General features: G+C 48.6%; 1 protein-coding gene across 1 annotated transcript in view; it reads left to right on the top strand.

Moving 5' to 3' along the window:
- GCK (glucokinase (hexokinase 4)) overlaps positions 1 to 23,807 on the top strand; it is a 61,832-nt gene extending 38,025 nt beyond the window's left edge. Inside the window, exons 2-10 of the mRNA XM_006832084.1 lie at positions 9,696 to 9,858; positions 10,955 to 11,109; positions 12,151 to 12,270; positions 12,863 to 12,958; positions 13,162 to 13,261; positions 18,287 to 18,470; positions 19,635 to 19,790; positions 20,719 to 20,952; positions 23,638 to 23,807. Coding sequence (XP_006832147.1) covers positions 9,696 to 9,858; positions 10,955 to 11,109; positions 12,151 to 12,270; positions 12,863 to 12,958; positions 13,162 to 13,261; positions 18,287 to 18,470; positions 19,635 to 19,790; positions 20,719 to 20,952; positions 23,638 to 23,782 — 1,353 coding nt within the window. The 3' untranslated portion in view covers positions 23,783 to 23,807. The remainder of the gene's footprint in view (positions 1 to 9,695; positions 9,859 to 10,954; positions 11,110 to 12,150; positions 12,271 to 12,862; positions 12,959 to 13,161; positions 13,262 to 18,286; positions 18,471 to 19,634; positions 19,791 to 20,718; positions 20,953 to 23,637) is intronic.
- Positions 23,808 to 25,832: the final 2,025 nt, after the last annotated feature.

Below are 25,832 nucleotides of genomic sequence, written 5' to 3'. Positions count from 1 at the left end.
AAACATCTTTCTGGTATTCTCTGCTTTCAGCCAAGATCCATTGCACATCAGCAATAATATCCCTTGTTCCACTGCCTCTTCTGAATCCAGCTTGAACCCCTGGACATTCTCTGTCAATGGATGCTTGCAGCCATGTCTGTAACACCTTTAGTAAAACTTTATTTGCATGGGATATCAAAGAGATTGTCCAATCATTTCCACATTGTGTTGGGTCACCGCTCTTTGGAATGGGCACAAACACGGAACTTTCAATCAGTCGGCCAGATAGTTGTCTTCCAAATTTCTTGGCATAGATGAGTGAATGCCTCCTGTGCCACTTCACTTTCTTGAAAGATTTCAATTTGTATTCCATCAATTCCTGGTGCCTTGTTCTTTGCCAATTCCTTCAATGCACCTTGGACTTCCTCCTTCAGTGTCATTGGCTCTTGATCATACACTACCCCTTGCAATGATACCTTCAATAACGAAAGTCGAGGCTTGAATTTTTTCTTCAGTTCCCCCAGCTTGAGATATGCTGAGTGTGTTTTTCCTTTTTGGTTTTCTGACTTCAGAGCTTTCATGTAGCTGTATAGATATTATCCTATCACAAACAGTATTATAATTCAAGATAGATCCTGAAATGGTCTCTATGGCAATGAATTCTATGTCATTCAATTTATCATTCCCAATACAGTAAAGCATATGATTACATATACTGCACCAAATAGTCAATACCAGTCCATTTCAGCTTCCCAATGCCTGGGAGATCTTTATGAATTCCATTTTGATTTTAATGACTTTCTATTTTCCTAGACTCAGACTTTGTACATTCCATGTTACTATTGTTAGTGGGGATTTGCAACTATTTTTCTCATTTTGAGTCATGCCCCATCAGCAAATTAAGGTCCCCAAAGCTTTATTCTAACCATGTCATTAAGCTCAACTCTACTTTAATAGGGTAGCTCTTCCTCAGTCATATTTTGAGTGTCTTCCAACCTGAGGGGCTCATCTTCTGGTATTATATCAGACAATGTTTTGCTGCTATTCATAAGGTTTTCAGTGGCTAACCCTTCAAAAGTGATCTGTTTTAGTCTGTTTTGATCTGTTCCTAGTCTGTTTTAGTCTGAAAGCTCCACTAGAACCTGTCCACCATGCATAACCCTACTGGCCTTTAAAATACTGTTTGTAGAGTTTCCAGCATCACAGAACACAAGCCACCACAGTATGACAAATTGACAGATGAGTGGTGGATATTTATATTTTGTTGTTGTTAAGTGCCATCAAGTCAGTTCTGACTCCTAGGGACCCAGTGCACAACAAAACGAAACACTGCTGGTCCCTGCCTCATCCTCACAATTATTGTTACATTTGAACCCATTGCTGCTGCCACTGTATCAATCCATCTGACTGGGGGTCTTCCTCTGTTTCACTGACCCTTCACTTTACCAAGTGTCATGTCCTTCTCCAGGGACTTGTCCCTCCTGATAATAGGTCCAAAGCATGAGAGATGAAGTCTTACCATCGTAGCTCCTAAGGAGCACTGAGGCTGTACTTCTTCTAGCACCTATTTGTTTTTTTCTTTTGGTAGTCCATTGTTGTTGTTGTTGTTATGTGCCGTGGAGTCGGAACTGACTCATAGCGACCCTGTACAGGGTTTCCGAGGGTGTAAATCTTTACGGGAGTAGAAAGCCTCATCTTTCTCCCGCAGAGCAGCTGGTAGTTTCGAACTGCTGACCTTGCAGTTCACAGCCCGAGTCGTAACCACTACGCTACCAGAGCTCCTTTTTTTTTGGTAGTCCATAGTACTTTTAATATTCTTCTCTAACACTATAATTCAAATGCATCAAATTTTCTAGTCTTCTTTATTCATTGTCCAACTTTCACATGCATATTTGACTGTTGAAAATACCACTGATTGGGTCAGGCAAATCTTAGTACTCAGGCTGGACTAAGTAAATATCTTTGCTTGTTCTGGTGCAACTGGTCATGATGTAGAATTTGTAGTTTTCTTGGTGTCCTCCAATGTCTCAGACCTTCCACGACTTCACTCTTACGTGACCCTCCACCCTCTAGCAATTCTGTGGTCACTGGCTACTGTGTACACAGCCCTGGAGGGGACCAGGTTCACACTCCCTCCAGGGAAATGGGACAGGCTCTGGAGGTCCTGCCCCAATGCTCTGGCCTTAGCTGTGTCTTCTGGGGACCACACACCCTGCCTCCTGGTTCTTTGTGCTAGTGTTCACGGAGCAGTGGCAAGTCTTCAGGGCTCACTACTGTTTACTAAGGATTTCAGACCGAACTTCAAGAGCTTTGCACCCTTTATTCTTGACTTTCTACGGTGAGGAAAAGAAGGCACATTTACCTAGCAAAAGGCAGTGATGCAGTCAAACCCAGCCAGAGAGACTTCAGAGTGGCAGCAGTTAACCAGAACCATGTGTTGTCTCTCAAATCATGACTTAAACGCCCTTAAAGGCACCAGCTGAAGGCGCAAAGGTTTTCTCTGGGTCCCACAAACAGGTGGGGAAAGGAAGACCTCCCATTGTGGGCCATGATTTCTTCCATCACGGGGCAAGATGCCATGCAGTTCTCCCATCTGGGTGCTGCCTGACCAAGCAGATTGACCTACTGGAGGTCTGCAGTGGCCATGCCACGTCATTTTTCTGTCCCTCACTCACGCTAAGCTTGTCATTGCTTGATCCCCCCTCCTTCAACTCCCTCTCCCACTTCCTGGTTCTTGAATTCTGTCAGACTTTGAAGGATAGTGTTGTTGTTAAATGCTGTCGAGTTGGTTCCAACTCACAGCTGCTCTGGACTGAGCTTCCAATACTATACAGCTTTGCTGGAGCAGAAAGTCTCATCTGTCTCCCACTGAGGGGCTGATGGACTCGAACCATCAACTTTGTGGTTCGCAGTCCCGTGTTTATTGGACACAGCCACCACACTCACCCTTTGAAGGGTGGGTCTTTAAAAAGGGGGATAGCAAGATGGCTACCCAGGCAAAGGCTTCTCTCGGATAGAGTTTGCCTCTACTTCCTTTCCCTTCATTTCCTCTATGAAAAAGGAAGTTGTTTGTAACCGCAGATTGGGTCTGTTTCCATTGCAATGTCCACCAGGGAAGTGTCTGTGTTGCCCCTTTCACACCCACACCAGACATCAGGAAAGGCTTGACCCTGGTACCTGGGCCCCAGGTGCCTGAGATAGGCCCCAGAGTGACCAGCCAGCTGGAAGCACCTAAGGAGAGCAGGCTTTTCCCCACCAACAGCCTTCCTCTACCCCTGGGCAAGGGCTGATGGGATCAGCAGCTCTGGGCCCACACTCTTCCATTGGGGTGAGGTGGGACGCAGGTGCTGTGACCTACCTGTCCTGGCCCCACCCTAGGAGGGCACGGCAGGCAGGATGGCTGAAGTTTCAAACGTACTCTTTAGACTCTACACCTCTGGACTGTCTTTACCTGTCATCATGGACACCTCTGGAAGCCAGACTAGTTCACAGTTCCCTCATCCCTGGAATACCTAGTCCAAGACCATCTCCAGAGTGGTCAGAGTGCATTTGGGTTCCCAACTGGCTGGTTTCCCCTCTCTACAATAGAGCTACCAGAAGATCTCCTGCCGCCTTGACTCGGCTCTTGGGAAGGTACAACAAGCTAAAAGACAGGGTGGCAGCTGTTCCTTGGCCATTCTCACTAGCCTTAGCCCTGTGCAGCCCTGCCACCCAGCTCTTCCCTGCCCCCACAGCTTGCTTCTCTAGACACTGAGTGACCCATTAATCTTGGCCCATCTCTGAGCCTTGAGCACCATCTGCACTCCAATGCCTACCAATGTTAGGGCTCCAGCCTCCAGGATTCAACTCCTCTTGGAAAACAGACATCTCAACATGTCTAAAACAAATCCTTAATCCCCCCACCCCAATCTGCATTTCCAGAGGCCCCCGTCTCCATAAATGATAATCCTTCCTTTGAGTTGCTCAAACCAAACCCAAGGGGTCACCAGACTCTGCTCTTTTTCCCTCCGATGATTTGCTCATTTGCAAATCGCATTGTCTATACCTTCTAGAATCTCTCCACTTCCCACCACCTTTTTCCATGGGCTCCATACCACCATCCTTAATCATCTTACTGGCCCACTGCATCCTTACTGTCTGTGTGGTTTGCTCTTTCCATGAGGCTAGGACGGTCTTCTCCTAAGTGGGATTGGATCAGCTGTGACCTCCCTTCAGGCAACTTCTCCCTCAGTCCAGACAGGCAGCCCCCTTCCCTGGATCTCTCTGAGTTCATCTCCCACCTCGCTCCTCTCTACCTGGCAATTCTCTCAGCCTACCCTATCACTGTATCTTGTCATCACCCAACACGCCATCCAGTTGCTTGCTTGTTTGGTTACTAGCATGTGAACTTCGGCTGATGAAGGGTCTCACACATGATTGAGCAGTGTCCCCAAATATCTTTATTGTTCTGGTGGTGGCTGTGAGCTCCAATTATGAGTTTGTTTACTTCCTGTGCAACGTCAGCACAAAAAAGCACCTACAAGCTGACCAGCGTTTACTGCCAACAGCCCTGTTGCTCTCTGGGCCTGGGGTTGGGAGAGGACTGGCTCTGGCTGTGCTGTTTGTCTGGAGGCAGTTTGGACCTGGGAGAGGTGGTCTCACATCCTCCAGGCTCCTACAGGGAGGACCCTAATCTTCCCAAACTGCTTAGGCAAGTTATTTAAGCAGACACTCAGTAGATACCTAATGCAGGCTTCTTAGACTTCTGTCTCCAGGTCTGGACTCTTTTGCCACACACAGAAGGCAGACCATAGGATGATGGGCAACAGGTCCACCCAGCTCTATACCTACTGTCCTATGAGCTGGAATGCTCTGTCACCTTTGCTTACATCTGAAAAACACAATAACAAAGTGTCCACATCTCATTCCCTGGCACACTGAACACTGGTTCTGACCACTACTCCCTGGAGAATCTGTGAGGTTGCAGGCCTGCAGCCAGCCAGTATGGTGAGCTATCCCCATCCTGTCCCTTGTCCATGGTCCTGACTGCTCATGTCCTCAGGGGCAGGAGGACCCACCTAGGCAGTCTGGGGCATCTGCAGGCCACCCAGTGCTGGAGTACACACTGGCCCCAAAGAGGCACTTATACCTTAAGAGGCAGGGGTGGAAGGAAACATTTGACTTTAAGGACCCACCCCAAGAAAGAAGTAAACGCCAGGAATCAAGTCTGCTGGTGGCCATATCACCTGTGCCCCATAGAACACTGTAGCTACAGAACCTTCCAGCACCCCTCCCTAACTGTGCCCACTGGGAACAGAAGCCTTGGCAATAGGCACAGTGAGGCCTACAGACCCTGTGGTGTGAACAGTGGGGCTGACTTGAGCTCAAATTGGGCAGGCCACGTGTCCTTGGCGCAGTCTCAGGAGGGCTCCCCTTGAAGGTCTCCATCACTATGTGGTCTCAGCATCCCAGCACCCAGAGCAGTGGTGGCATGCCCAGCCCTTGCTCATGAGGGCAGCTTCTCCACAGTCCCAACGAGAATGCACATCTGCCTTTACAGATTGTTTGATTTATCGGGAAAAGTCCAAAGTTCAGACTTTATGTAAAAATGCCTCTATTAAGTGTTGGTAGCAAATTCAAACCTTCCAGATAAGTGTACAGGACCGAGCCGACCCGTAGGCCATACACAATATTGCAAACAGAAAGGAGCTATTTCCCCCGAGGCTTGCTTCACTTCGCCACTGCTGCAGAGCCTGCCCGCCATCCTGGAGGACTCAGTATAGGCAGCAGCTGCCCTGGCTGGCAGGCAATAGGGTCTCCTCAAATTGTTGCCATCACAACTCTCAGTCCACCACCACCACCACCATGTGCTCCTGTTGAAGGACTTGTCTCTCTGTAGAGCAGATTCTTAGAAGAAAAGCTGCTTGGTCTAGACTGGATTTTGATAGACACTCCAATTTCCCGTCCGGATGAACAGCATCAGTCTGATTCAGGGACTTTCTGGTCTGGAGACATGTAGTCTGATTGTACACAGGCCTGGACGCACCCTGCTAGTCCCACCACACCTACGATAAAGGGTCAACTGCTACCCTCTGTCCCTCCACAGAACTGACCCCTGACCTATGTGGCCAGGTCAGGCCTCCATGCAACCCTGGGAGGGAGGGTCACTGTGCATTTCTCAGAAAGGGCACAAGCTCAGCAAAAGCTGGTACCAGCCATCCCTCCCACTGCACTCCATTTGGGTGCGTTCAAGAATTCACGGCAGTGGTCACATGGAGCAAAGATACCACACTCACAATTATGGGGTTGATTAGAGAAGTCCACAGGTTACAATCCAGCTTCAGAACCTGCTCCTGGCACCATTCTTCCAGTGAGGACAGCTTTTTGGTTGGGCCTGCCAGCAGGCCTTTCTCTAACCCTTTACCTGATCCATGTTACAAAGCTCTTTCAGGGCTACTGATACATGCTCCAAAGGGCATGTTACTCAGCTACAAGTCTTGACACAATGGCATGAAGCTCTTGCTTTATGCATCAATAAACCTAGCTCCCCAGTTAAATCCCTGGAGGCACTCTACTCCACAAGGGAGTCTCCTACCTAAAGATACCTCGCTTTCCTTTCCCCATGCTCTGGGAAGCCCGCTACTCTGTCTGGTCCTCCTCAGCCACTCATTCTACCTCTTCTCTGGTGTCACACGGTCAAGGAGGTTCAGTGCACAGGGACCTCAGGTCCAAAGGACATGCTCCACTCCTGGTTCTTCTTCCTTGATGGTATGAGATTCCTTCTGTTCCTGAGATGGCTCATTTTATACCTATGTTAGAGTGTCAAGTTTTTACAACACAATCAGCCCTGCTAGCAACTGCTCACAACTGAGTTCCATAATCCATCAGCACTTTCCCGGTCGTTAGGTGGGAGTTACAGAGAATATAGGTGGAAAGGACAGGGTCCCATGTTGATGTCCATTTCTGTGACCTCAGAATGCAGGATCTCCTCCTTCTGTACATCTACAGGGATGTGACCACGACACTGGGCATCAAGTGTGCAGCCAACAGAGCGCTTGAGGGCTTGCCCTTGGTCAGATGCCCCTGAACAGCCCTGCCTCAGGGAAATGCTGAGCAGTATCTGAATGTGGGCTCCTGTGGTACTGTCAGCCTTTTCTTCTAGAAAATGAACCTATGTGGCATTCCCTTCGAGATGCTCTTGTGGAAAGGATGGGAAGTAGCCCACATAAGGTGCCGGACTCATGCCTCCCCAAGAAGAAAAAGCTCAGCAGATGTGCAAGTACTGCTATTAGGGTCCAGGTCCGACCTAATGTCTATGTTTGAGAGCCTGTGGGAAAGGCAGAGGAGAAGACCAGCAGAGCCGTGGACCTTAAAGAGCAAACGTGCATGTTCCCAGAGTGCTGAGGGCATCACCAGGGCTGAGCCAGAGTTGCAAACATTTACTTCTGAATCTACATGTGTCCTTGGCTTTGCCAGCTTCCCCTTTCTGACCTTCCCCGAGTTTCAATGTGGGGTCCAAGAGAAGGGTCCTTGGCTAAGCCTCTGTATCCATTAGGAACACTGTGGGTTTCAGGAAAGACAGCCTGAGTGGCCATGGCCTCAGCAGTGGGTTCTGGGAGTGGGTGTATTCCCATGCCACAACTCCATTCTGCCATCCTCAGCAGGTGGTAGCAGCTTTACCCCTCAGGCTTATCTCAATTATAAGTTGGCTGCTCCCATGACTGAGATTAGAGGGCACTTCCCAAAAGTTCCTTATCCATCTCTGCTAACTAAAATCTGCTTCCCTTCACCTGGCATTAACTAGACCTGAGTCACAGCCCAACTGAAACCAACCACAACAAAAGAGAATGGACGTTCCGTGCTCAGCGTAGATCCGTAGTGGGTCATCCCCTGGACTCAAAAAGGGATGAAGGATGATGGTGCTGCCCCCTGGCTGGAATTCAGTGCACCTCCAAGTCTTTGGGCTTTCAGTGGAAAATTGCTCCACTGAAGGTGTGTTTGTGAAAAGTAGCTCTGCTGTTTTAAATCAGAGTATCTTTCCTTCTCTTTTTTAGTTCAAAATTAAAACATCTTTTTTTTTTTTAAGTTCTTATTGTGAACTGAGTGATAGTTTACATGGGAGAACATCGGTTTTACATCATCATTTCATTGCAATGATTACAATTTCCTCTGTGCATTATCATTCAACAGTATTTGCTTCCATTCCCTCTGGGGTTTTTTTTTTGGAGTGGGGGTTGGGGAGATGTACACAAAAGCACTCAGGTATACATAATAATTTAAACAACCAAAGGGCACATTTTGCTGCCTCCTCACTGCCAGCACACAGCCTTTCTCTTTCCATGAGTCTAGAGTCCTCAGCTGCTCCTTCTCTCCATGTCCCTATCTCTGCCTCCTTCTCTGTTGTCGCTGCTTCTCTGGATATGGTTCCACATTCCACTTGTGCTCTTCTCCCTTGATGGTCCTGGGGTCCTCTGTTTCTGGACTGTAAGATTAACCACTCCACTGTTTTTGTTATAAAACCTTTACAGTTGTGACAGTAGCAATTAGTAATGATAACAGTTACTCACTATTGAATTGTAAGAATCTTATCCCCATCTCTTTTCATCAGACCCATTTAGACAAGATGAAAACTATTCAGTGGGGACTCTATCTCCCCCCGACACACACACACACTCTTAAACTAAATGCCCCCTTGAAACCTCGTAAGCCAGTCACTTAATGCCTTTATTGTTCCTCATTTTAGGCAGCCAATGTCTAAGTTGCCCGTCCCTATCTACCCTGTATACAGAGAGGATAAGATTGATACTTGATGTGAAGGCTCCTTCTCTTTCTGTTGGTATTTTGAGCTACTACCTCCATGAGTATAGGTCAAGTTCATCAAATTGTAGCAATTTACACTCATTTGCTTTATCAAAAATCTTTTTAATCTTCTTCTAGTTGAGTTCTGATTATCAAGCAATTGAGGCTAGGTCAAATGGGTATTATCTACAAGTTTGGGCATTCTTGAAATTAAAACAACTTTGAGCGTTTTTTTTTAGCACTTCCCAGAGAGAGCCAGCATACCCATCTGACCTATTCTCCGTGGACACATGTTGTGTACAAAGGGGTCACACAGCCTCAGAGTAAGTTCCAGAAACCTGGGCACACAGGGCTCAAAGCTGTCAGGGTCATCACGGCACAGAGCCCGTCTTGTCCAAGGTCTTGGGGCACCTGTATTGTGGATGGCCATGTTAGGGCAGGCAGACAGCTCGAAGGAGTTCAGTGTTCACTGGTCACTCATACTGTGTGCACACTGCACATTAGCCCCTGATCTCCCTGAGTTGAGCACTGGGGCTTGCAGACAGGATCCAAGGGAGGTACTAAGAGAAATGACACCTCAGGAATATGCTAGGCACTGCCTGCTGACATTCACCTTCCAACATACCCTAGACTAGAATTATTTCGGGACTGGTCTTTGAACTCTGCTGTTTTAATTTGTCAACTCCTGGTGTGGCACTGTAGGATCCGCACTGGACTGCAAACCGCAAGGTCGGCAGGTCAAACCCACCAGCTACTCCTTGGAAACCCTCTATAGGGTTGCTATGAGTTGGAACCAACTCGGCGACACTGAACAAAAACAAAACCGTTTTAACTGTTATAAATAGTTTGAAATTATATGTCCATTTTGATGAGTCTTCTCCTAAGTTCCTCCAAAGCTCGTCTTTGGCCCAGCCACTCCTGAGCCCTCCATTTGGCAGGTGGAGCAGGTCCTAGCTGAGTTCCAGCTACAGGAGGAGGACCTGAAGAAAGTTATGAAACGGATGCAGAAGGAGATGGACCGGGGCCTGAGACTGGAGACCCACGAGGAGGCCAGTGTGAAAATGTTGCCAACCTATGTGCGCTCCACCCAGGAGGGCTCAGGTACTTCCTCCAGAATGGAGCAGATGGGGAGGAGTGTGGAGACTGGAGAGAGGCCTGGGAAGTAGGAACAAAGCAAATGGCCAGGGAGCAGGGACAGAGAGCAGGGTGGGGGCACAGGGTCAAGGAGGATGGGAGGAAAGCAGGAAGAGAGGCTCGCAGGCTGGGTGCGTGGATGGGACCAGAGACAGGAATAGGGATGGAAAGCATGGTTGGGGCTCTGAGACAGGAGTGGATGGAACAAACACATGTACAGGGAAAAGAACCAAGGAGTGAGGTGCAAGGACACAGAAGCAGGGAGATGGAATAGGAACAGGGCACTGGGACAGGGCAGAGGGATAGGGATCAGGGACGTGGGTACAGGGCTGGGATGCAGGAATGATGTGGAGACATGAAGTTCAAGGACAGGGTGGAGAGACAGGGCACAGGGACAAAGCAGAAGGATGCGGGGGGGGGGGGGTCCCATGGAGGGATAGCATACAGGGATGGGTTGAGGGTAGGGGAGAAGGGGCAGAATGCAGGGACAGGGGTGGAGACATAGGAACAGCTTCTCGTCCTGGTGGTAACTCTCCTAGTCAGACTCCTGCTGACAGAGAAGCCTGTGCCCTCCCACAGTGACTCTGACATGTCCTCCAAGGGGCACTATCCATGGGCAAGTAATAAAGTCCCAGGCATACTGGGCCCTAGACACAGGCAAGCCCTTACCCTTGGCCCTCTGAACTGGTCCATGGGGCTTTAAGGTTATCATGAGCAGTTACACCTCAGTATGACTGGAGTTTGTCACCTCATTTACGAGAGTCATCTGACCCTGATCACTTAGAGAGGAGCCACCTCAGCCTCTGAGGCAGACCTCATTCCTCCTGAGTCCAGTCCGGGCCTGGGTCACCTCTATAGGTCTCAAACTAGCTCTAGGCTTCGGGGACCTTTAGTCCAAGGCAGGGGTTTCCACAATTCCTTCAGGGTCCCAGATTTCCAGGCTCAATGGCTTTACTCAGTTCCCTTGGGCCCTTCCTGCATGTCCCCTCCCCACTCTCTGGCCTTGCTGTTTGGCTACCCAGACCCCCCTCAGCAGGCTGATGAGGTTCTCCCTGGGCTGCAGAAGTCGGGGACTTCCTCTCCTTGGACCTGGGCGGAACCAACTTCAGGGTGATGTTGGTGAAGGTGGGCGAAGGTGAGGCAGGGCAGTGGAGCGTCACAACCAAGCACCAGATGTACTCCATCCCTGAGGACGCCATGACGGGCACTGCCGAGATGGTGAGCAGGGCGGTCGACCGGGGACTAGAGACTATCTGGGGCCACTAGCTGTGGGGTAGGAGGAGAAACCTCCCAGTCTCAGAGAGGTCCAAGAAAGCAGATGACAGGGCTCAGACATACTGCCACCAGACATGACCACCTCATTCCCAGCTCCACAGTCACCCAGTGGCCAATATCAGAAAAGGTATCCGGTTAAGAGATGGGTAGTGGCAGGAGGGACCCCACAGGAGCAAACCCTTGTCCAGTTTCTCAGAAGTGAGGACCGATGTGTAGTGATTAGAAACGTGATAGGACACTTAACTGAAGACACAGGTGTGTTTGTAACTGCAGGCAGCCTAAGCTGCCAGGCCTGCTGCTGTTCCTGGAGGACCCAGAAGAGGGCCAGAAGTAGAATGAGCCCAAGGGGAAGGTGAGAAATCAGACCGTAGCTACCTTCCAACCACAACAGAGTCTAGTCCTCCTGAACGCAGAGTTTCAGGGCAGATGACGTGTCTACAGCAGCCCAGGTCTTTCTGTACTATCCAGGGGCCATGAGAGACACAACATAGGAGTGATGGTGTGGACATATCCTTGGGTTCCATCACCCAGTACCTCACTTGGTCCATAAGTAGAACATTCAGTGAAGACCCTATTCTGTGGGCATCCAGAGGGAAAGGCAAGAGAGACTGGTCCTCAGCAGTACTAGGGTGGGGCGGCTGGGATACCTGGGTGCTGGGGACAGAAACTATGCTTACAGCTTGCCTAAGGCTGGTCTTCACTGAGTCTAGGTGGGAGGGTAGGACTGACAGCACAAGACCCTGGCTTCAGGGGGTTGGCTTGGAACCTGAACCTCTACAGACCGTGGCCTCAAGAAAGAGGAACCAAGGCCCGGCTTGATGTTCAGTGGCAGACATGGAACCAATGCCTTTGCTGAGACCTGATAGCTCAGCACTGACTGTGTTCCTCAGGCAAGAGGCCCCAGTGGGGTGACCGCCTGCTGGCACGGCCTCTGTGGTAAGAACAGGCCTTTCCTGGAAGTCTACCTGAGTATGCATCTTCCAGCTCTTTGACTATGTCTCCGAGTGCATATCTGACTTCCTGGACAAACATCAGATGAAACACAAGAAACTGCCTTTGGGTTTCACTTTCTCCTTTCCTGTGAGGCACGAAGACATTGACAAGGTAGAGCCACGTGGGAGAGTGGGCGGGTCCCTGATGATGGGTGGACGGGTGGGCAGATGGCCTGATGGATCCCAGAGAAAGGCACTTGACATCAATGCTCTGCCTAAGGATAAGTCAAGCCCTGTGACTTCAGCACTCACACATTGCATGACTACGCTGCACCAAAACCAAAAAATCAAACCCGTTGCCATAACTATATCTAGACAGTAAAACTTAGAAACAGCGTTCCAGAATATAAAGATATATTCTGGAATGCTGTCTCTAAGTGTTCCTCAGGCAAGACATTTACTGTCCAGAAATGTCTCCTTATATAAAGATTCCCCCCACCCCAAATGGCTGCAACCTAACCTTGCAGAAATCAAGTATATTCATGGAAAATTGTCTCCTAACTCTACTCAATGTCATGTGACTGCTCAGAGCCTCCATTTCACCATTTGTCAAACAGGGCTGTATGTCCCTGTGGTCAGAGTTAGCCCTTTGTACTGTTCAGCCTCTGCCCTGAGCCAAAGCTGGATCAAAGGCCTTGCTCCCTAGACCCACCATCCGTGGCATTGGTCAGCAGCAGCCACCAGGGACCCTCTTCTTTCCACAGGGCATCCTCCTCAACTGGACCAAGGGCTTCAAGGCCTCAGGAGCAGAAGGGAACAACATTGTTGGACTTCTAAGAGATGCTATCAAGCGGAGAGGGGTGAGGTGGCATCTTCACCTGCCCCTGGTTCCCCATGGGCATCCCATCCCCAGGCACCGTGGCCTCTCCGCTTCTTCTCCCCACCACCCCTGCCTTTAGGTTAGGATGTCAAGGACGTGGGGCCTCCCTCACTTGGCTGGAGGCCACGGAAAAGGCCTGAGACCCACCTCCACCCCATCACTGCTGCCTCTGTGCCCTGACAGGACTTTGAGATGGACGTGGTTGCAATGGTGAATGACACTGTGGCCACCATGATTTCCTGTTACTATGAAGACCACCGGTGTGAGGTCGGCATGATTGTGGGTAAGAATCTTTCCCCCAACTCCTTCCAAGGGTCATGGTCACATCTCACATCACAGAATTTGTCCGTGCCGACGTGCATGTCCACAGCAGGCTTCCCCTGCCCCAGGTCCTGCAGGGTGAGTCAAAAGATTCAACCACTGATGACCATCATCAGGGATGGTCAGAGCAGGGCCCCTTGTGCTGGTCAAAAGTTACAAAGGGGCTGAGTCACAGGAGAGCTTGCATTACAGCTTGGGGGTCATGTGAGTATAAGAGTTAGTTACTGGTATGAAAAGGTTTCCTTCAAGGGACAGTTAATTGCATCTGAATGACACATCAGCTGCCTACCCACCACATGCATTAGAATCTGTAAGACGCTTTCATAATTTGTCTAGTAGATTGACCAGTGGAAGAGGGTCATCAAGAATGATGCCAACCTCCCTCCACCCAGATTCTTAAAGCACATATGCTTTTATTCCTGGATTTCCTTTGGGTTGGGTTTGTGTTATCTGCCACCAGAGGCATCTTAATCAATATTCCCGTCCCACCCAACCAATGCCATTAGACTCTTCTTGGAAGCAGGTGTAGCTGTTTTCCTGAAAGGCTTTCTGCTCCAAGCGCATGAATCTAAAAACATTCACAGAGGGCACTTGCTTCTTCTGTTAGTACTGCTCTGTCCAACTTACAGGGAATGAAAAGGGGAGGGAGAGAGTGTGTTGGGATCAAAGATGCTTTGAAACACACAGGAAATATCCCTCTGAGTAAGGAATGACAAAGTAGTCCAACTGCTGAGAAGGGTCACTTGTGTCCAGAGGGGAGCTTCTACCTCTATTAGCAAGGCTGTTCACTTTGTGGACCATGGAGTCCACCTTCCATCACCATCTCACTCGCTTGTCTACTAATGCAGTATGCCAATAAGCTTCCTACTCCAGTTGGGCATGGAGCTATGTCTCCTCTTCCTCTTCTTCCTCCTCTTCCCTCTCTTTTTCCTCATCTTCCTCCCATCCTCCTCTTCCTTCTCCCCCTCTTCTCCTCTTCCTTCTACTTCTCATGCCCCATCTTCTCCTTCTCTCTTCCTCCATCTCCTCCTCTTCCTCTTCTTTCTCTTCCTCTTCTTCTCTCATTCCCCTTCTTCTCTCTTTGTCTTTCTTTGACTCTTCCCTTTTCTCCTGCTGTTTTTCTGTCTTATTTTAAATTCTGTGATTATCCTGCAGAAGAGACATGCAGCAGATATTGATAAACTCATAGACTGGCAATTACTCTCTTCCAAGGATCTGAATGTCCTGGTACCAAGCCTGGTGCATATTGAACCTTTCCTCAAAATGTGAACAATGAGTTCTTATATGATTATGCCAATATCCCAAGAAACCAAAAGTATTATGTCTTGATTTTTTTTCTGTTAATGGCTTCCCCTCACTCAAATCCCCAAACCAACTATATTGCAAGCAAAATAAAATCAACACAGAGTTTCAAAAAAAAGCCAACCTCTCTGGACCATCTCCCAGTGCAGCCCAGACTCCTTACCCTGCTGCAATGGAGGCAGGTACCAGCTGTAGCCTTTCTCAGAAGTTACTGGGATTGTTATAGCAAGTACTCACTGAGGAGAAGTCCTGTAGTCCCATAAAAGATCAGTTGGCAACCAGCACACAGACATCCTGGTGACCGAAAGTCACAGCCAGCTCTAAAAGGTTATGTATCTGTGGTCTTGGGAACGTATCTTTAGTGGTTATGAATCGGGCTGCGAACCTCAAGGTCAACAGTTCGAAACTACCAGCTGTTCCGCGGGAGAAAGATGAGGCTTTCTGCTCCCATAAAGATTTACAGCCTCAGAAAGCCCATACAGGGTAGCTATGAGTCAGAACCGACTCCACGGCACATAATAACAACAACCCACCCCCAAACCATTATATATATATAATACATACACACACATATATGTATGTATGTATATATGGTGTCCTGGTATGACACTGTGGGTTAATGCATTGGGCTGTAAACTTGGTTTGAATTGCAAGGTCAGTAGTTCAAGATCACCAGCTGCTCCTCAGAAAGCCTATACAGAGCCATTATGGGTTGGGACTGACTTGCTGGCACTTAACAACAACAACAACATACATATACAGAGAAAGAGAGGGTCCTGGTATGACACCGTGGGATGGTCCACTGGACCGCAAGGTCAGGTTTGAACTCCAAGGTTGCTGGTTCAAATTCATGAGCTACTCCTTGGAAACCTTGTACTTGGTAGCTAGGAGTCGAAACCAACTTGATAGCACTTAACAACAACATATACATATGTATGTTGTTGCTAAGGTGCCATCGAGTTGGAGCCAACTCATAATGACTGGTATAGGATTTCCGAGGAATAGCTAGTGTTTTGAACTGCTCACTTCAAAGTCCAGTGCTGACCCTACAGTGCTACACCAGGAATATATATATATAGTGGTTACAAATCGAGCTGCAAACCTTAAGGTCAGCAGTTCGAAACTACCAGCCGCTCTGCTGGAGAAAGATGAGGCTTTCTGCTCCCATAAAGATTTACAGCCTCGGAAACCCTGTACAGGGTCACTATGGGTAGGAAATGACTCAACAGCACTTAACAACAACAATATATATGTACATAATTTTGAATTGTGCTCCATCAGCGAATGAAGGTCCCTGGAACTTTTCTCCATTCATGTCATTATGATCAACTCTACTTTGAGGAGGCAGCTCTTCCTCAGTTGCAGTTTGAGTGCCTTCCAACCTGAGGGGCTCATCTTCCAGCACTCTATCTGACAGCGTTCCACTGTTATCCATAAAGTTTGCAGTGGCTAACCATTCAGAAGTGGTCTGCCTCTTCCAAGTCTGTCTTAGTCTGGAAGCTCCACTGAAATCTGTCCATCATGGGTGACCCTGCTTTAGTATCACATCAACATAGAACAAGGGGACACTGGATGGTTGAAAATCAAGAAAAGTGTGCACCAGGGTAGTATCCTTTCACCATACTTATTCAATCTGTTGCTCAGCAAATAATACGAGAAGCTGTGTTATATGAAGAACAGCATGGTATCAAAGGAAGATTAATTAACAACCTGGGATAGGCAGAGGGCACTATCATGCTTGCTGAAAGCTGTTGTTGTCGTCGTTGTCAAGTGCCGTCACGTTGGTTCTGACTCATAGCGACCCTGTGTAGGGTTTCCAAGGAAGGTTGGTGAGTTTGAACTGCCAACCTTGCAGTTAACAGTCCAGTGCTTATCCTACAATAGCATACCAGGACTCCCTAAGATAACTTATATACTTACTGATGAAGATCAAAGACTACAACTTTCAGTATGGTTTGTACCTCAAGTAAAGAGAACAAAAATCCTTACAACTGGACCAATAAATCACATCATGATAAATGGAGAAAAGATTGAAGTTGTCAAAGACTTCATTTTGCTTGGATCCACAATCATTGCTTATGGAAGCAGCACCCAGGAAGTCAAATGGTGTATTGCATTGGACAAATTTGTTACAAAAGACCTCTTTAAAGTGTTTAAAGAGCAAAGATGTCACTTTGAGGACTAGGTGTGACTGACCCAACCTATGGTACTTTCAGTTGCCTCATATGCAGGTGAAAGTTGGGGTCCCAAAGAGCAGCTGGTGGATTTGAGCCACCAACATTGTGGTTAATAGTCCGGTCCTTATCCGACAGTGTCACACCAGAACTCCATATATATGTATAGGGAGAAAGATGAGGCTTGTGCTCCTATAAGGATTTATAGCCTCAGAAACCTGTACCGAGTTGCTGAGTCAGAACTGACTTGGTGTTGTAGGATCAGCACTAGACTGTGAGCCACAAGGTCAGTGGTTCAAACCCACCAGCTGCTCCTCAGAAATCTTATACAGGGTCGTTGAGTCAGAACCAACTCGACAGCACTTAACAACCACCACAACATATACATGGATTCCTGGTGTGGTGCTGTAGATTAAGCATAAGGTCAGTGGTTCAAACCCACCAGCTGCTCCTCAGAAACCCTATTGTTATAGTTGTTAAATGCTGTCAACGTCAGTTCTGACTCATAGCGACCCTGTATAGGGTTTCCGAGGCTGCACATTTTCGAGGAAGCAGAAAGCCTTGTCTTTTTTACTATCTAGGGTCGCTATATGAGTCAGAACCAACTCGATAGCACTTCACAACAACAACACACACACACATATATATAGAGAGAGATACCTGGTGTGTAGCTGTAGGATAAGCACTGGACTGCTAACCAAAAAGTGGGCAGTTCAAACCCACCGGTTGCTCGTTGGAAAGCCTATACAGAGTCGCTATGACTCGGAACTGACTTGAAATCACTAGCAGCAACAAGTATATATACAGCCGTGATGGCATAGTGGGTTACGAGGTGGGCTGTTCACTGCAAAGTCAGCAGTTCAAGTCCTCCAGGCACTCCATGGGAGAAAGATGAGACTTTCTGCTCTTTCCTGTTAAGAGGTACAGCCTTAGAAACCCCGTACAGGGTTGCTATGAGTTGGAGCTGACTTCAAGGCACACAGCCAGTCATATATAATATATTTCCCTACTTTGCAGGTTTATGATTTCAATTCCAGCCTGACCTCACTTTTTTTCTCTCTCTCCTTGTTTCTTACATGTTTTTGTTTCCTTCTCCTTTTGAGATGGAAATTTGCCTTTAAAATCATCTATACAGCTGCTCCAGGAGTCCCTTGCTGTCCCCCATTGCACACTTAGGGTAGATCACAGGTAGATCCCAGAGAGGTGGGATCAGTCATGATCACACCTGGGAGAGCTATCTTCCCATTGCTCTAGACAACACAGGAAAAGCTTTCACACAACCATGTGGGGTTCCGAGTGGTGGATCTCAGAGTAGGCTGGGAAAACACCAAGTCAAAGGGGACTCCTGGAGGCCAAGACCAGGACCAGCTGGTGGGGTGTAGCTGGGGACTCAGAGCTCCAGGGAAGTGCAGTCCTCACCAACAAGTGCACTGCCCCTGCCTGACTCCCAAAGACCCAGGACCCTGCTGGATGCTCATTCATGAAGGGTCTGACGCAACCACCTGCCCCAGGTACAGGCTGCAACGCCTGCTACATGGAGGAGATGCGGAACGTGGAGCTGGTAGAAGGGAACGAGGGCCGCATGTGCGTCAACACCGAGTGGGGTGCCTTTGGCGACTCAGGAGAGCTGGACGAGTTCCTGCTGGAGTATGACCGTGTGGTGGACGAGACCTCTGTGAATCCCGGTCAGCAGCTGTAAGGACCAATCCCGCCCCATCCCTCCACCTCAGAGCCTGGACAGGCCCCAGAACTCTGGGTGCTTTGCAGTGGCAGATGGGAGCCCTGGCCTTTAAACTGTTTGGGGAAAAACAAACTGACAACCCATTCATTCAGTTCACTTTCAAACCAGTCTTCCAACAAATTCCCTCCAGCCCCTGGCAGAGTAGTCTTTGAGAAGCCTGCCACAAAGTGTAGCTGTGTTTAACCCAGAGTTCCCCAGAGTAAACACCTGTCCACATTCACAAGATGAATGAATTTTGCAGAATGATCCAGGTTCACAGAGGGCAGCTTGGAAATTAAACCTCTCAGAGCTCATTATTAAAATAACAATTTGTTGTTGTTGTTAGGTGCCATCGAGTCAGTACCAACTCATAGCGACCCTATGCACAGCAGAATGAAACACTGCCCAGTTCTGGGCCAACCTCACAATTGTTGCACGCTTGAGCCCATTGATGCTGCCACTTGGCCAATTCATGTTGCTGGGGGGGTCTTCCTCTTTTTCTCTGACCCTCCACCTTACCAAATATGATCTCTTTCTCCAGGGACTAGTCCCCCTAGGTTGGTGATCCATCCTATACAGGGTTGTTATGAGTCAGAACTGACTTGAAGGCACAAAACAACAGCCATGTACCAGGCTATATACCATCACTATGAATTGCAATTGACTCCAAGGTGATAGTTTGGGTTAAATGCTAACTATTTTATTAGTATCATCTTTGGTGCTCATTAGTTTTGAATTGGTCAGTAGTATTTCAAGATAAGGAGTCCTGATGTGGTGCTGTTGGATGAAACACTGGACCACAGGTCGGTTTGAACCACAAGGTCGTTGGTTCAAATTTGCCAGCCATTCCTCAGAAACTATACAGGGTCGCTATGAGTCGGAACAGACTTGACGGCACTTAACAACAACAATTTCAAGATAAAACAAAAAACCGAGGCTCCTACATTTTGTGATCAATGCTCCGATCCAGGCATAACAAGAGCTGATTGATGTCTTAGGATCTCAGTGCTGGGTTTCTACCGGCACTTGGGAACCTGCCCACCCCCTCTGGCCTTGTTCCCACCCCGTCTCCTTGGAGCCACCACGGAGGTGCTGATGGGGGACCATTTGGGATAACCCAGGTCCCCTCCTCTGGCCAGATACGAGAAGCTCATCGGTGGCAAGTACATGGGCGAGCTGGTGCGGCTGGTCCTGTTGAAACTCGTGGACGAGAACCTGCTTTTCCATGGCGAGGCCTCGGAGCAGCTGCGCACTCGGGGTGCCTTTCAGACACGCTTTGTCTCGCAGGTGGAGAGGTGCAAAAGCAGGAGGGGGGTGCGAGGGTCCAGGATGGGGTCCAAGTGCCCCTCTCCCAGTATGGAGACTGGGGGTCCCTGAAGTGGTGTGGTAGTCCTCTCCTGTGGTATTGCTGTCACAGAAATACCACAAAGGGGTAGCTTTCACAAACAGAAATTTACTCACGCACAGTTTGGGAGGCTAGAAGTCCAAATTCAGAGTATCGGTTCTCGGGGAAGGTTTTCTCTTTCTGTCAGCTCTAGGGATGGGTCCTTGCTACTTTTCAGCATCTGTAGGGTCAGCATTCCTTGGAGAATTCCATGAGTCTTGGCATTCATCTCACCATAGACCTAGGAATTTAGCGGTGCTCTCCTGGCTCTGTTTTCTTGCTGGTAGTAGGTCTTTGATCTCTGCTTACTTCTCTCTCTTTTTACCTCTTGTAAGTAAAGGTGTCACAGGCCATTCCCCATGGAAACTCGCTTACATTGGATCAGGGCTGTGATAGGATTAAGGGTATTGCATCACGCTTGTAGTTCTTTCTTTAATTTATCACATCGATCACTATGGGTGTTCACCCATAACTGCTACATTACGTCATTACATAACTGCCAGGCCTCTGAGAATCATTACTCAGCCAAATTGACACGAATTTTGGGGGACACAATTCAGTCCAACACTGTGGCGGTGCTGTCCACTCACTTTAGAAAGGGGACCCCGGGGTTTACAGAGAGTAGTGACAATTGATCGTGGTCCCTGGCAGGCTCACCCTCCCCGCCCCGTTATTGCTTATCGCTGAGTTGAGGAGCTACCCCATTTCTCAAACGAAGAACCCCCATCGCCACTCCATCGGTTCGGTCCTGCTCCTCCGACTCGGCCTGTGGCCAGAGGGACTGCAAGACTAACTTTTGGGCATGGGCCCTCTTTCCTCTCCTTCCCCCGTTCCTGCAGCGACTCGGGGGACCGCAAGCAGATCTACAACATCCTGAACAAGCTGGGCCTGCGCCCCTCAGCTGCCGACTGCGACATCGTGCGCCGAGCCTGCGAGAGCGTGTCTACCCGGGCGGCGCAGATGTGCTCCGCGGGTCTAGCGGGCATCATCAACCGCATGCGCGAGAGCCGCAGCGAGGACACCATGCGCATCACCGTGGGAGTGGACGGCTCGGTGTACAAGCTGCACCCCAGGTGAACCCCACTAGGACGAGGAAGCAAAACTGCCTGAGCAGAGCCTCCCGGCTGCAGCACGCCCACCTCCCTGGAGGCCCAGGTCCCCAGGGGTGTGCGTCCCAGGGAAGCAGAATGCAGGCTGAAAGGGGTTGCCTTAGTTGTCTAGAGCGGTTATAACAGACATACCACAAGTGGATGGATTTAATTTTATTTTCGTACAGTTTGAGGGGCTCTCTGGGAAGACTTTCTCCCTCTTGTCTCTTTTTGCTTCTGCTGCTAAGCAATCTTCATGTGATGTGACATCTCTTTCTCTGCTTGCCTAACCTGCTTCTTAAATGTCTTGTAAAAGATGAACCCAAGACCCATCCTACACTGATCCTGTCTTATTAACACAACAGAAAACTCATTCCTAAGTGGAATTGTAACCACAAACACAGAAGCTAGAATTTATAACACATTTTGTGGGGGGCACACAATTCAGTCCATAACATCCCACTCTTTGGGCCCCCCAAATTCCTGACCTGGCTATATGCAAAACACCCCATCACATCATTGCAAAAATCTTAGTTCAACTCTGAGTACAAAATCTCATCTTCTGACTCATCTATTCATCCTGGGATGATGAGATTCATTTCATCTGAGAACCTGTGAGATCTTGACTAAAAGTTGTCAACTCTGCTTCCTTGACTTTGGGAAGCCCCAAATATCCTAGTCCGTCTGAGTCAGCCCACCCTCTCAGCTCCACCAGGCCCTTTTCTTCTGCTCCTTGGATACAGCAGTCCTGCCCCTCAGTTTGGGGCAGTAACCTTATGTGGCTAAAAGCTCCACACTCCAGAACCAAGATGGTAAAAATCTCTCTCTTTCAAACCTAGGATACTATGGACCCACCATTTGAAGCCCAGCACCTTTTGAAAAACTTCCATTTGTAATGAGGCAGCCCTGCTTCCTACGCTCTTTCTAACGGTTCTGTTAATTTCCAACTTGCGTCAGGAATGGTCCTTTTCTGTTCTTGGAGGACAACAGATGTAGCTACTTTGTCCTGTTTCCTCCCTCTAGAATTCCAAGAAGCAGGCTGTTCTTTTCTTTGGTTCTTTATCCCCTTCAGTCTAAGCTGATGGGTTTTCTGCTGTGGACGTTGTTTAGATCCACCAGTCATGGACTTAATTTCTTTAGCAAAAGATTATGTCACCACATCCTGGGTGAGAATTCTTGAACATATGTCCTTAGTTTATACAATGGAACCTTCCAAATCTGTAAATTTTATTTTCATTTTGCACAGTTCATGTTTAACTCCATCTCTTTCCATTCACATTTTACTACAAGCATCAAGAAGAAATCTAGTGGAATCTTTAAGATCTTGCTCAGACAGATATCCAAGTTTATCACTTATAAGTTCTACCTTCTAGCAAACATTTGACTATAATTTAAACAATTTCTTCGCCACTGCATAAGAAGTCTCACTTTTCCTCCTTGTTCATCCTCTCCTTTAATGCCGCACCAAAAGCATGTTTAACATCACATATCTGACAATAGTCTATTGCTGGTGCCATATGCATTCTCTAAAATGATAGAGATGTTCTCTGATTCTCCTCACTCCCTTCTGAGCTCTTACCAGAATTGCCTTTGACATCCATAATTATATCAACAGTCCTTTCAAGTCAATCTAGTCCTTAGCTTTTGCTTTTAAGTGCTGAGGAGTTGGTTCCAACTCATTGCAACCCTGTATAGGGTTTCTGAAGAGTGATTGGTGGGTTTGAAGTGCCAACCTTATAATTAGCAGTCTAATGCTTATCCTACAGTGCCATACCAGGACTATTAGTCACCTTAAAAATCTTCCAGCCCCTATCAATTACACATTTCCAAAACTGCTTCCACATTTTAGGTATCTGGTAGAATATCACCAACTCCTTGGTATATGGCAAGGACATGGATTCTGAGGAGCCAAAGGATAGAATGTTATGGATTAAATTGTGTACCCCAAAAAATATGTGTTGCAAATCCTAATCTGTATGCCTGTGGTTAGGAGTCCTGGTGTGACACTGCAGGATAATGCACTGGACCCAAGGTTGCGGGTTCAAACCCACTAGCCACTCCTTGGAAACCCTAAACAGAGTCACTATAAGTCTGAACCACCTCCATAGCACTTAACAACAACAATGTGCCTGTGGTTATAATCCCATTTGTCAATGGGCTGTCTTTGTTATGTTAGTGAGACCAGATTACTGCAGACTCCACAGGAAATATAAAGAGACCAACAAACAGAGTGGAGATGGTAGAAGAGAAATGCTACATCACAGATTGTCCACGAGCAGATGCTGAAATAACAAAGACCTTCTTCCAAAGCCTTCCCCCAGAGCCCTAGATTCTTATTTCTAGCCCCCTAAACTGTGGGAAAGTCCATTTCAGCTTGTTAGAACCACCCACTTGTGGTGTTTCTGTTAGACAACTCAGACAGAACTCAGCAGCATTAGACAACTCAGACAGAAGTGCTCTCCAAGGTCCCTTGCAGCTCACATTTACAGAGCCCTTGGTCTTCTACCTGTCCTCCTCTTTTCTTCCTCCCTGGCTCAGATACAGGGAAAAGTCCCCTGACCAAGGTCTGGCAAGGGTCCCTAGCTGTCTCCTGCAGGGTGGGAAGGTGCTAGGTGGGACCTGGGAAGGGAAGGAGAAGCCAGTGGCCAGTACTGGTTCCTTTGTCCTCAGCTTCAAGGACCGCTTCCATGCCAGCGTACGGAGGCTCACGCCCAGCTGCGAGATCACTTTCATTGAGTCTGAGGAGGGCAGCGGCCGGGGTGCAGCGCTCATCTCCGCCGTGGCCTGTAAGAAGGCCTGCATGCTGGGTCAGTGAAAGCAGAGGTTACAGGGCAGGGAGGCGGCGGTGGGCACTGCTGTAGACCAGCCCTCCACAGCCACAGCCACAGCCGCCCCTGGGTGCTCTCCACCTGAGCTAGGACTGGACACACCTCATTGCAAGGATCCTGGAAGACTCCCATCCCCACCACCACCCCAGGAAGATGGGAAAGGCCCCACCAGGGAGCCAGGCAAGCCTCCTCGCTGACAACTCTTTTGGAGAAGGGGACTGGGAAAAGCAGGAATGGAGACCCCCCCAGAACCCCTTATCTTGCTTGCATCCCATGGCCTAGGCTGGAGTTGCTTACTCAGGACTACTACACCTTCTCTGCCCTCTTGAAACTGTCAGCCTGGCTCAGCTGGTACTGGGTCCCTGCTCAGGGAAGGCTCTGCTGCTCAGGTACTGGGAGGGTCTGGCTTCCGGGAGAACTTGGCCTGCATTAGGAGGCAGTTCTGTTGGCTTGACCAGACTGAGCCTGGGGGCTGCTGGTCACTGGTCAGCCCAGGTGAGCAATGGGAAGGGGACCCAACTCCACTGTGGATGCCTCCAGGCTGTGGTGCCCACTGTCCCCATCCCTGAGTGACGTGGCTTGGTTTGTGATCCTGGAATGGATCCTCACAGAAGGTCCCAAAGCACCTGCCCTAGGGATGTGCCAGCCCTTTGGGTGAAGGACTCACATGGGGAGGAACCCCTCCCCACATGCTCCCACAAGTAGGCTTGGAAGGCATCTGGGCATGACGTCATACACCTCCCCAAGGGACACCTAGGCCCCTTCTCACCAGACTTCTACTTCCCACATGCAACACAACCCTTTCCATGCCCAACCTGTGACTTTGAAGTTTTGTTTTTTAATTAAACAATTTTTAAGTTTTAAACATGGCTTTAACAACCATTCTGTGGCCCTGTACATAAGAACCATGGGAACAATACCTACAGGGATGTCTTCATTTGCACACAGCCATTTCAATAGGTCTAGCTGCTTCCTAGAATTCACTGTCCCTTCTACCTGGGGAGTGTGACACGGGAACAAGAAGGAGGATAGCATGGGAGGTGGAGGTCAGAGGCACTGGACAATCCCTGCCTGCCTTGGGATGAGACCTGTGAACCTGCTGACCTCTCAGTGTATTAAGAACTTGGGTCCAGGTGCTGCTCTGGACTGGGGACAGGACTTTCCCAGGAGCTGTCTCTGCTGCTGCATGGCTCACCATTGCCACTGAGTCGAACACAACTCTTAGTGACCCTAAATATTTATGGGAGCTGACAGCCTCATCTTTGTCCCTTGGAGTGGCAGGTGGGTTTGAACTGCCAACCTTGCAGTTAGCAGACCAGTGTTTATCCTACAGCACCATGAGGGCGCTGCCTGACCTCACAGGGCCAGATATATCTCCTTGTGGCCATTTGGGTGCTCAAAGGGGTCGAGAAGTAGGGAAGAAAAGGTTCACATCATTCTGAAGGCCCCACCCAGTGCTCTTGTAGATGAATTGCCGTGTTAACGTTAGCTGTTGTTAGTTGCTAACAAGGACTTCATTCTTCTTGAATCAACTATCAACACTCACAGAAGCAGCAGTCAAGAAATCAAATGACATATTGCATTAGGCAAATCTGCTGCCAAGACCTTTTTAAAGTGTTGAAGAGCAAAGATGTCAGTTTGAGGACTAAGGTGTGCCTGACCCAAGCTATGGTATTTTCAATAACCTCATATGCATGCAAAAGCTGGACAGTGAATAAGGAAGACTGTAGAAGAATTGATGCTTTTGAGTTATGATGTTGGGGGAGAATATTGAAAGTGCCATGGGCTGCCTAAAGAACCAGTAGATCTGTTTTGGAAGAAGTGCAGCCAGAGTGCTCCTTGGAGGCCAAGATGGCCAAACTTCGTCTCTCATACTTCAGACATATTGTCAGTTGCTGGAGAAGGATATCATGTTTGGTAAGGTGGTAGGTCAGAGAAAAATAGGAAGACCCCCCCAATGAGATGGATTGGCCAAGTGGCAGCATCGATAGACTCAAGCGTGGCAACAGTAGTGAGGTTAGCACAGGACCAGGTAGT

Source organism: Chrysochloris asiatica, unplaced genomic scaffold (genome assembly GCF_000296735.1).
Source record: "Chrysochloris asiatica unplaced genomic scaffold, ChrAsi1.0 scaffold00006, whole genome shotgun sequence".
Lineage (NCBI taxonomy): Eukaryota > Metazoa > Chordata > Mammalia > Afrosoricida > Chrysochloridae > Chrysochloris > Chrysochloris asiatica.
This window is presented reverse-complemented; position numbering and strand designations above follow the sequence as displayed.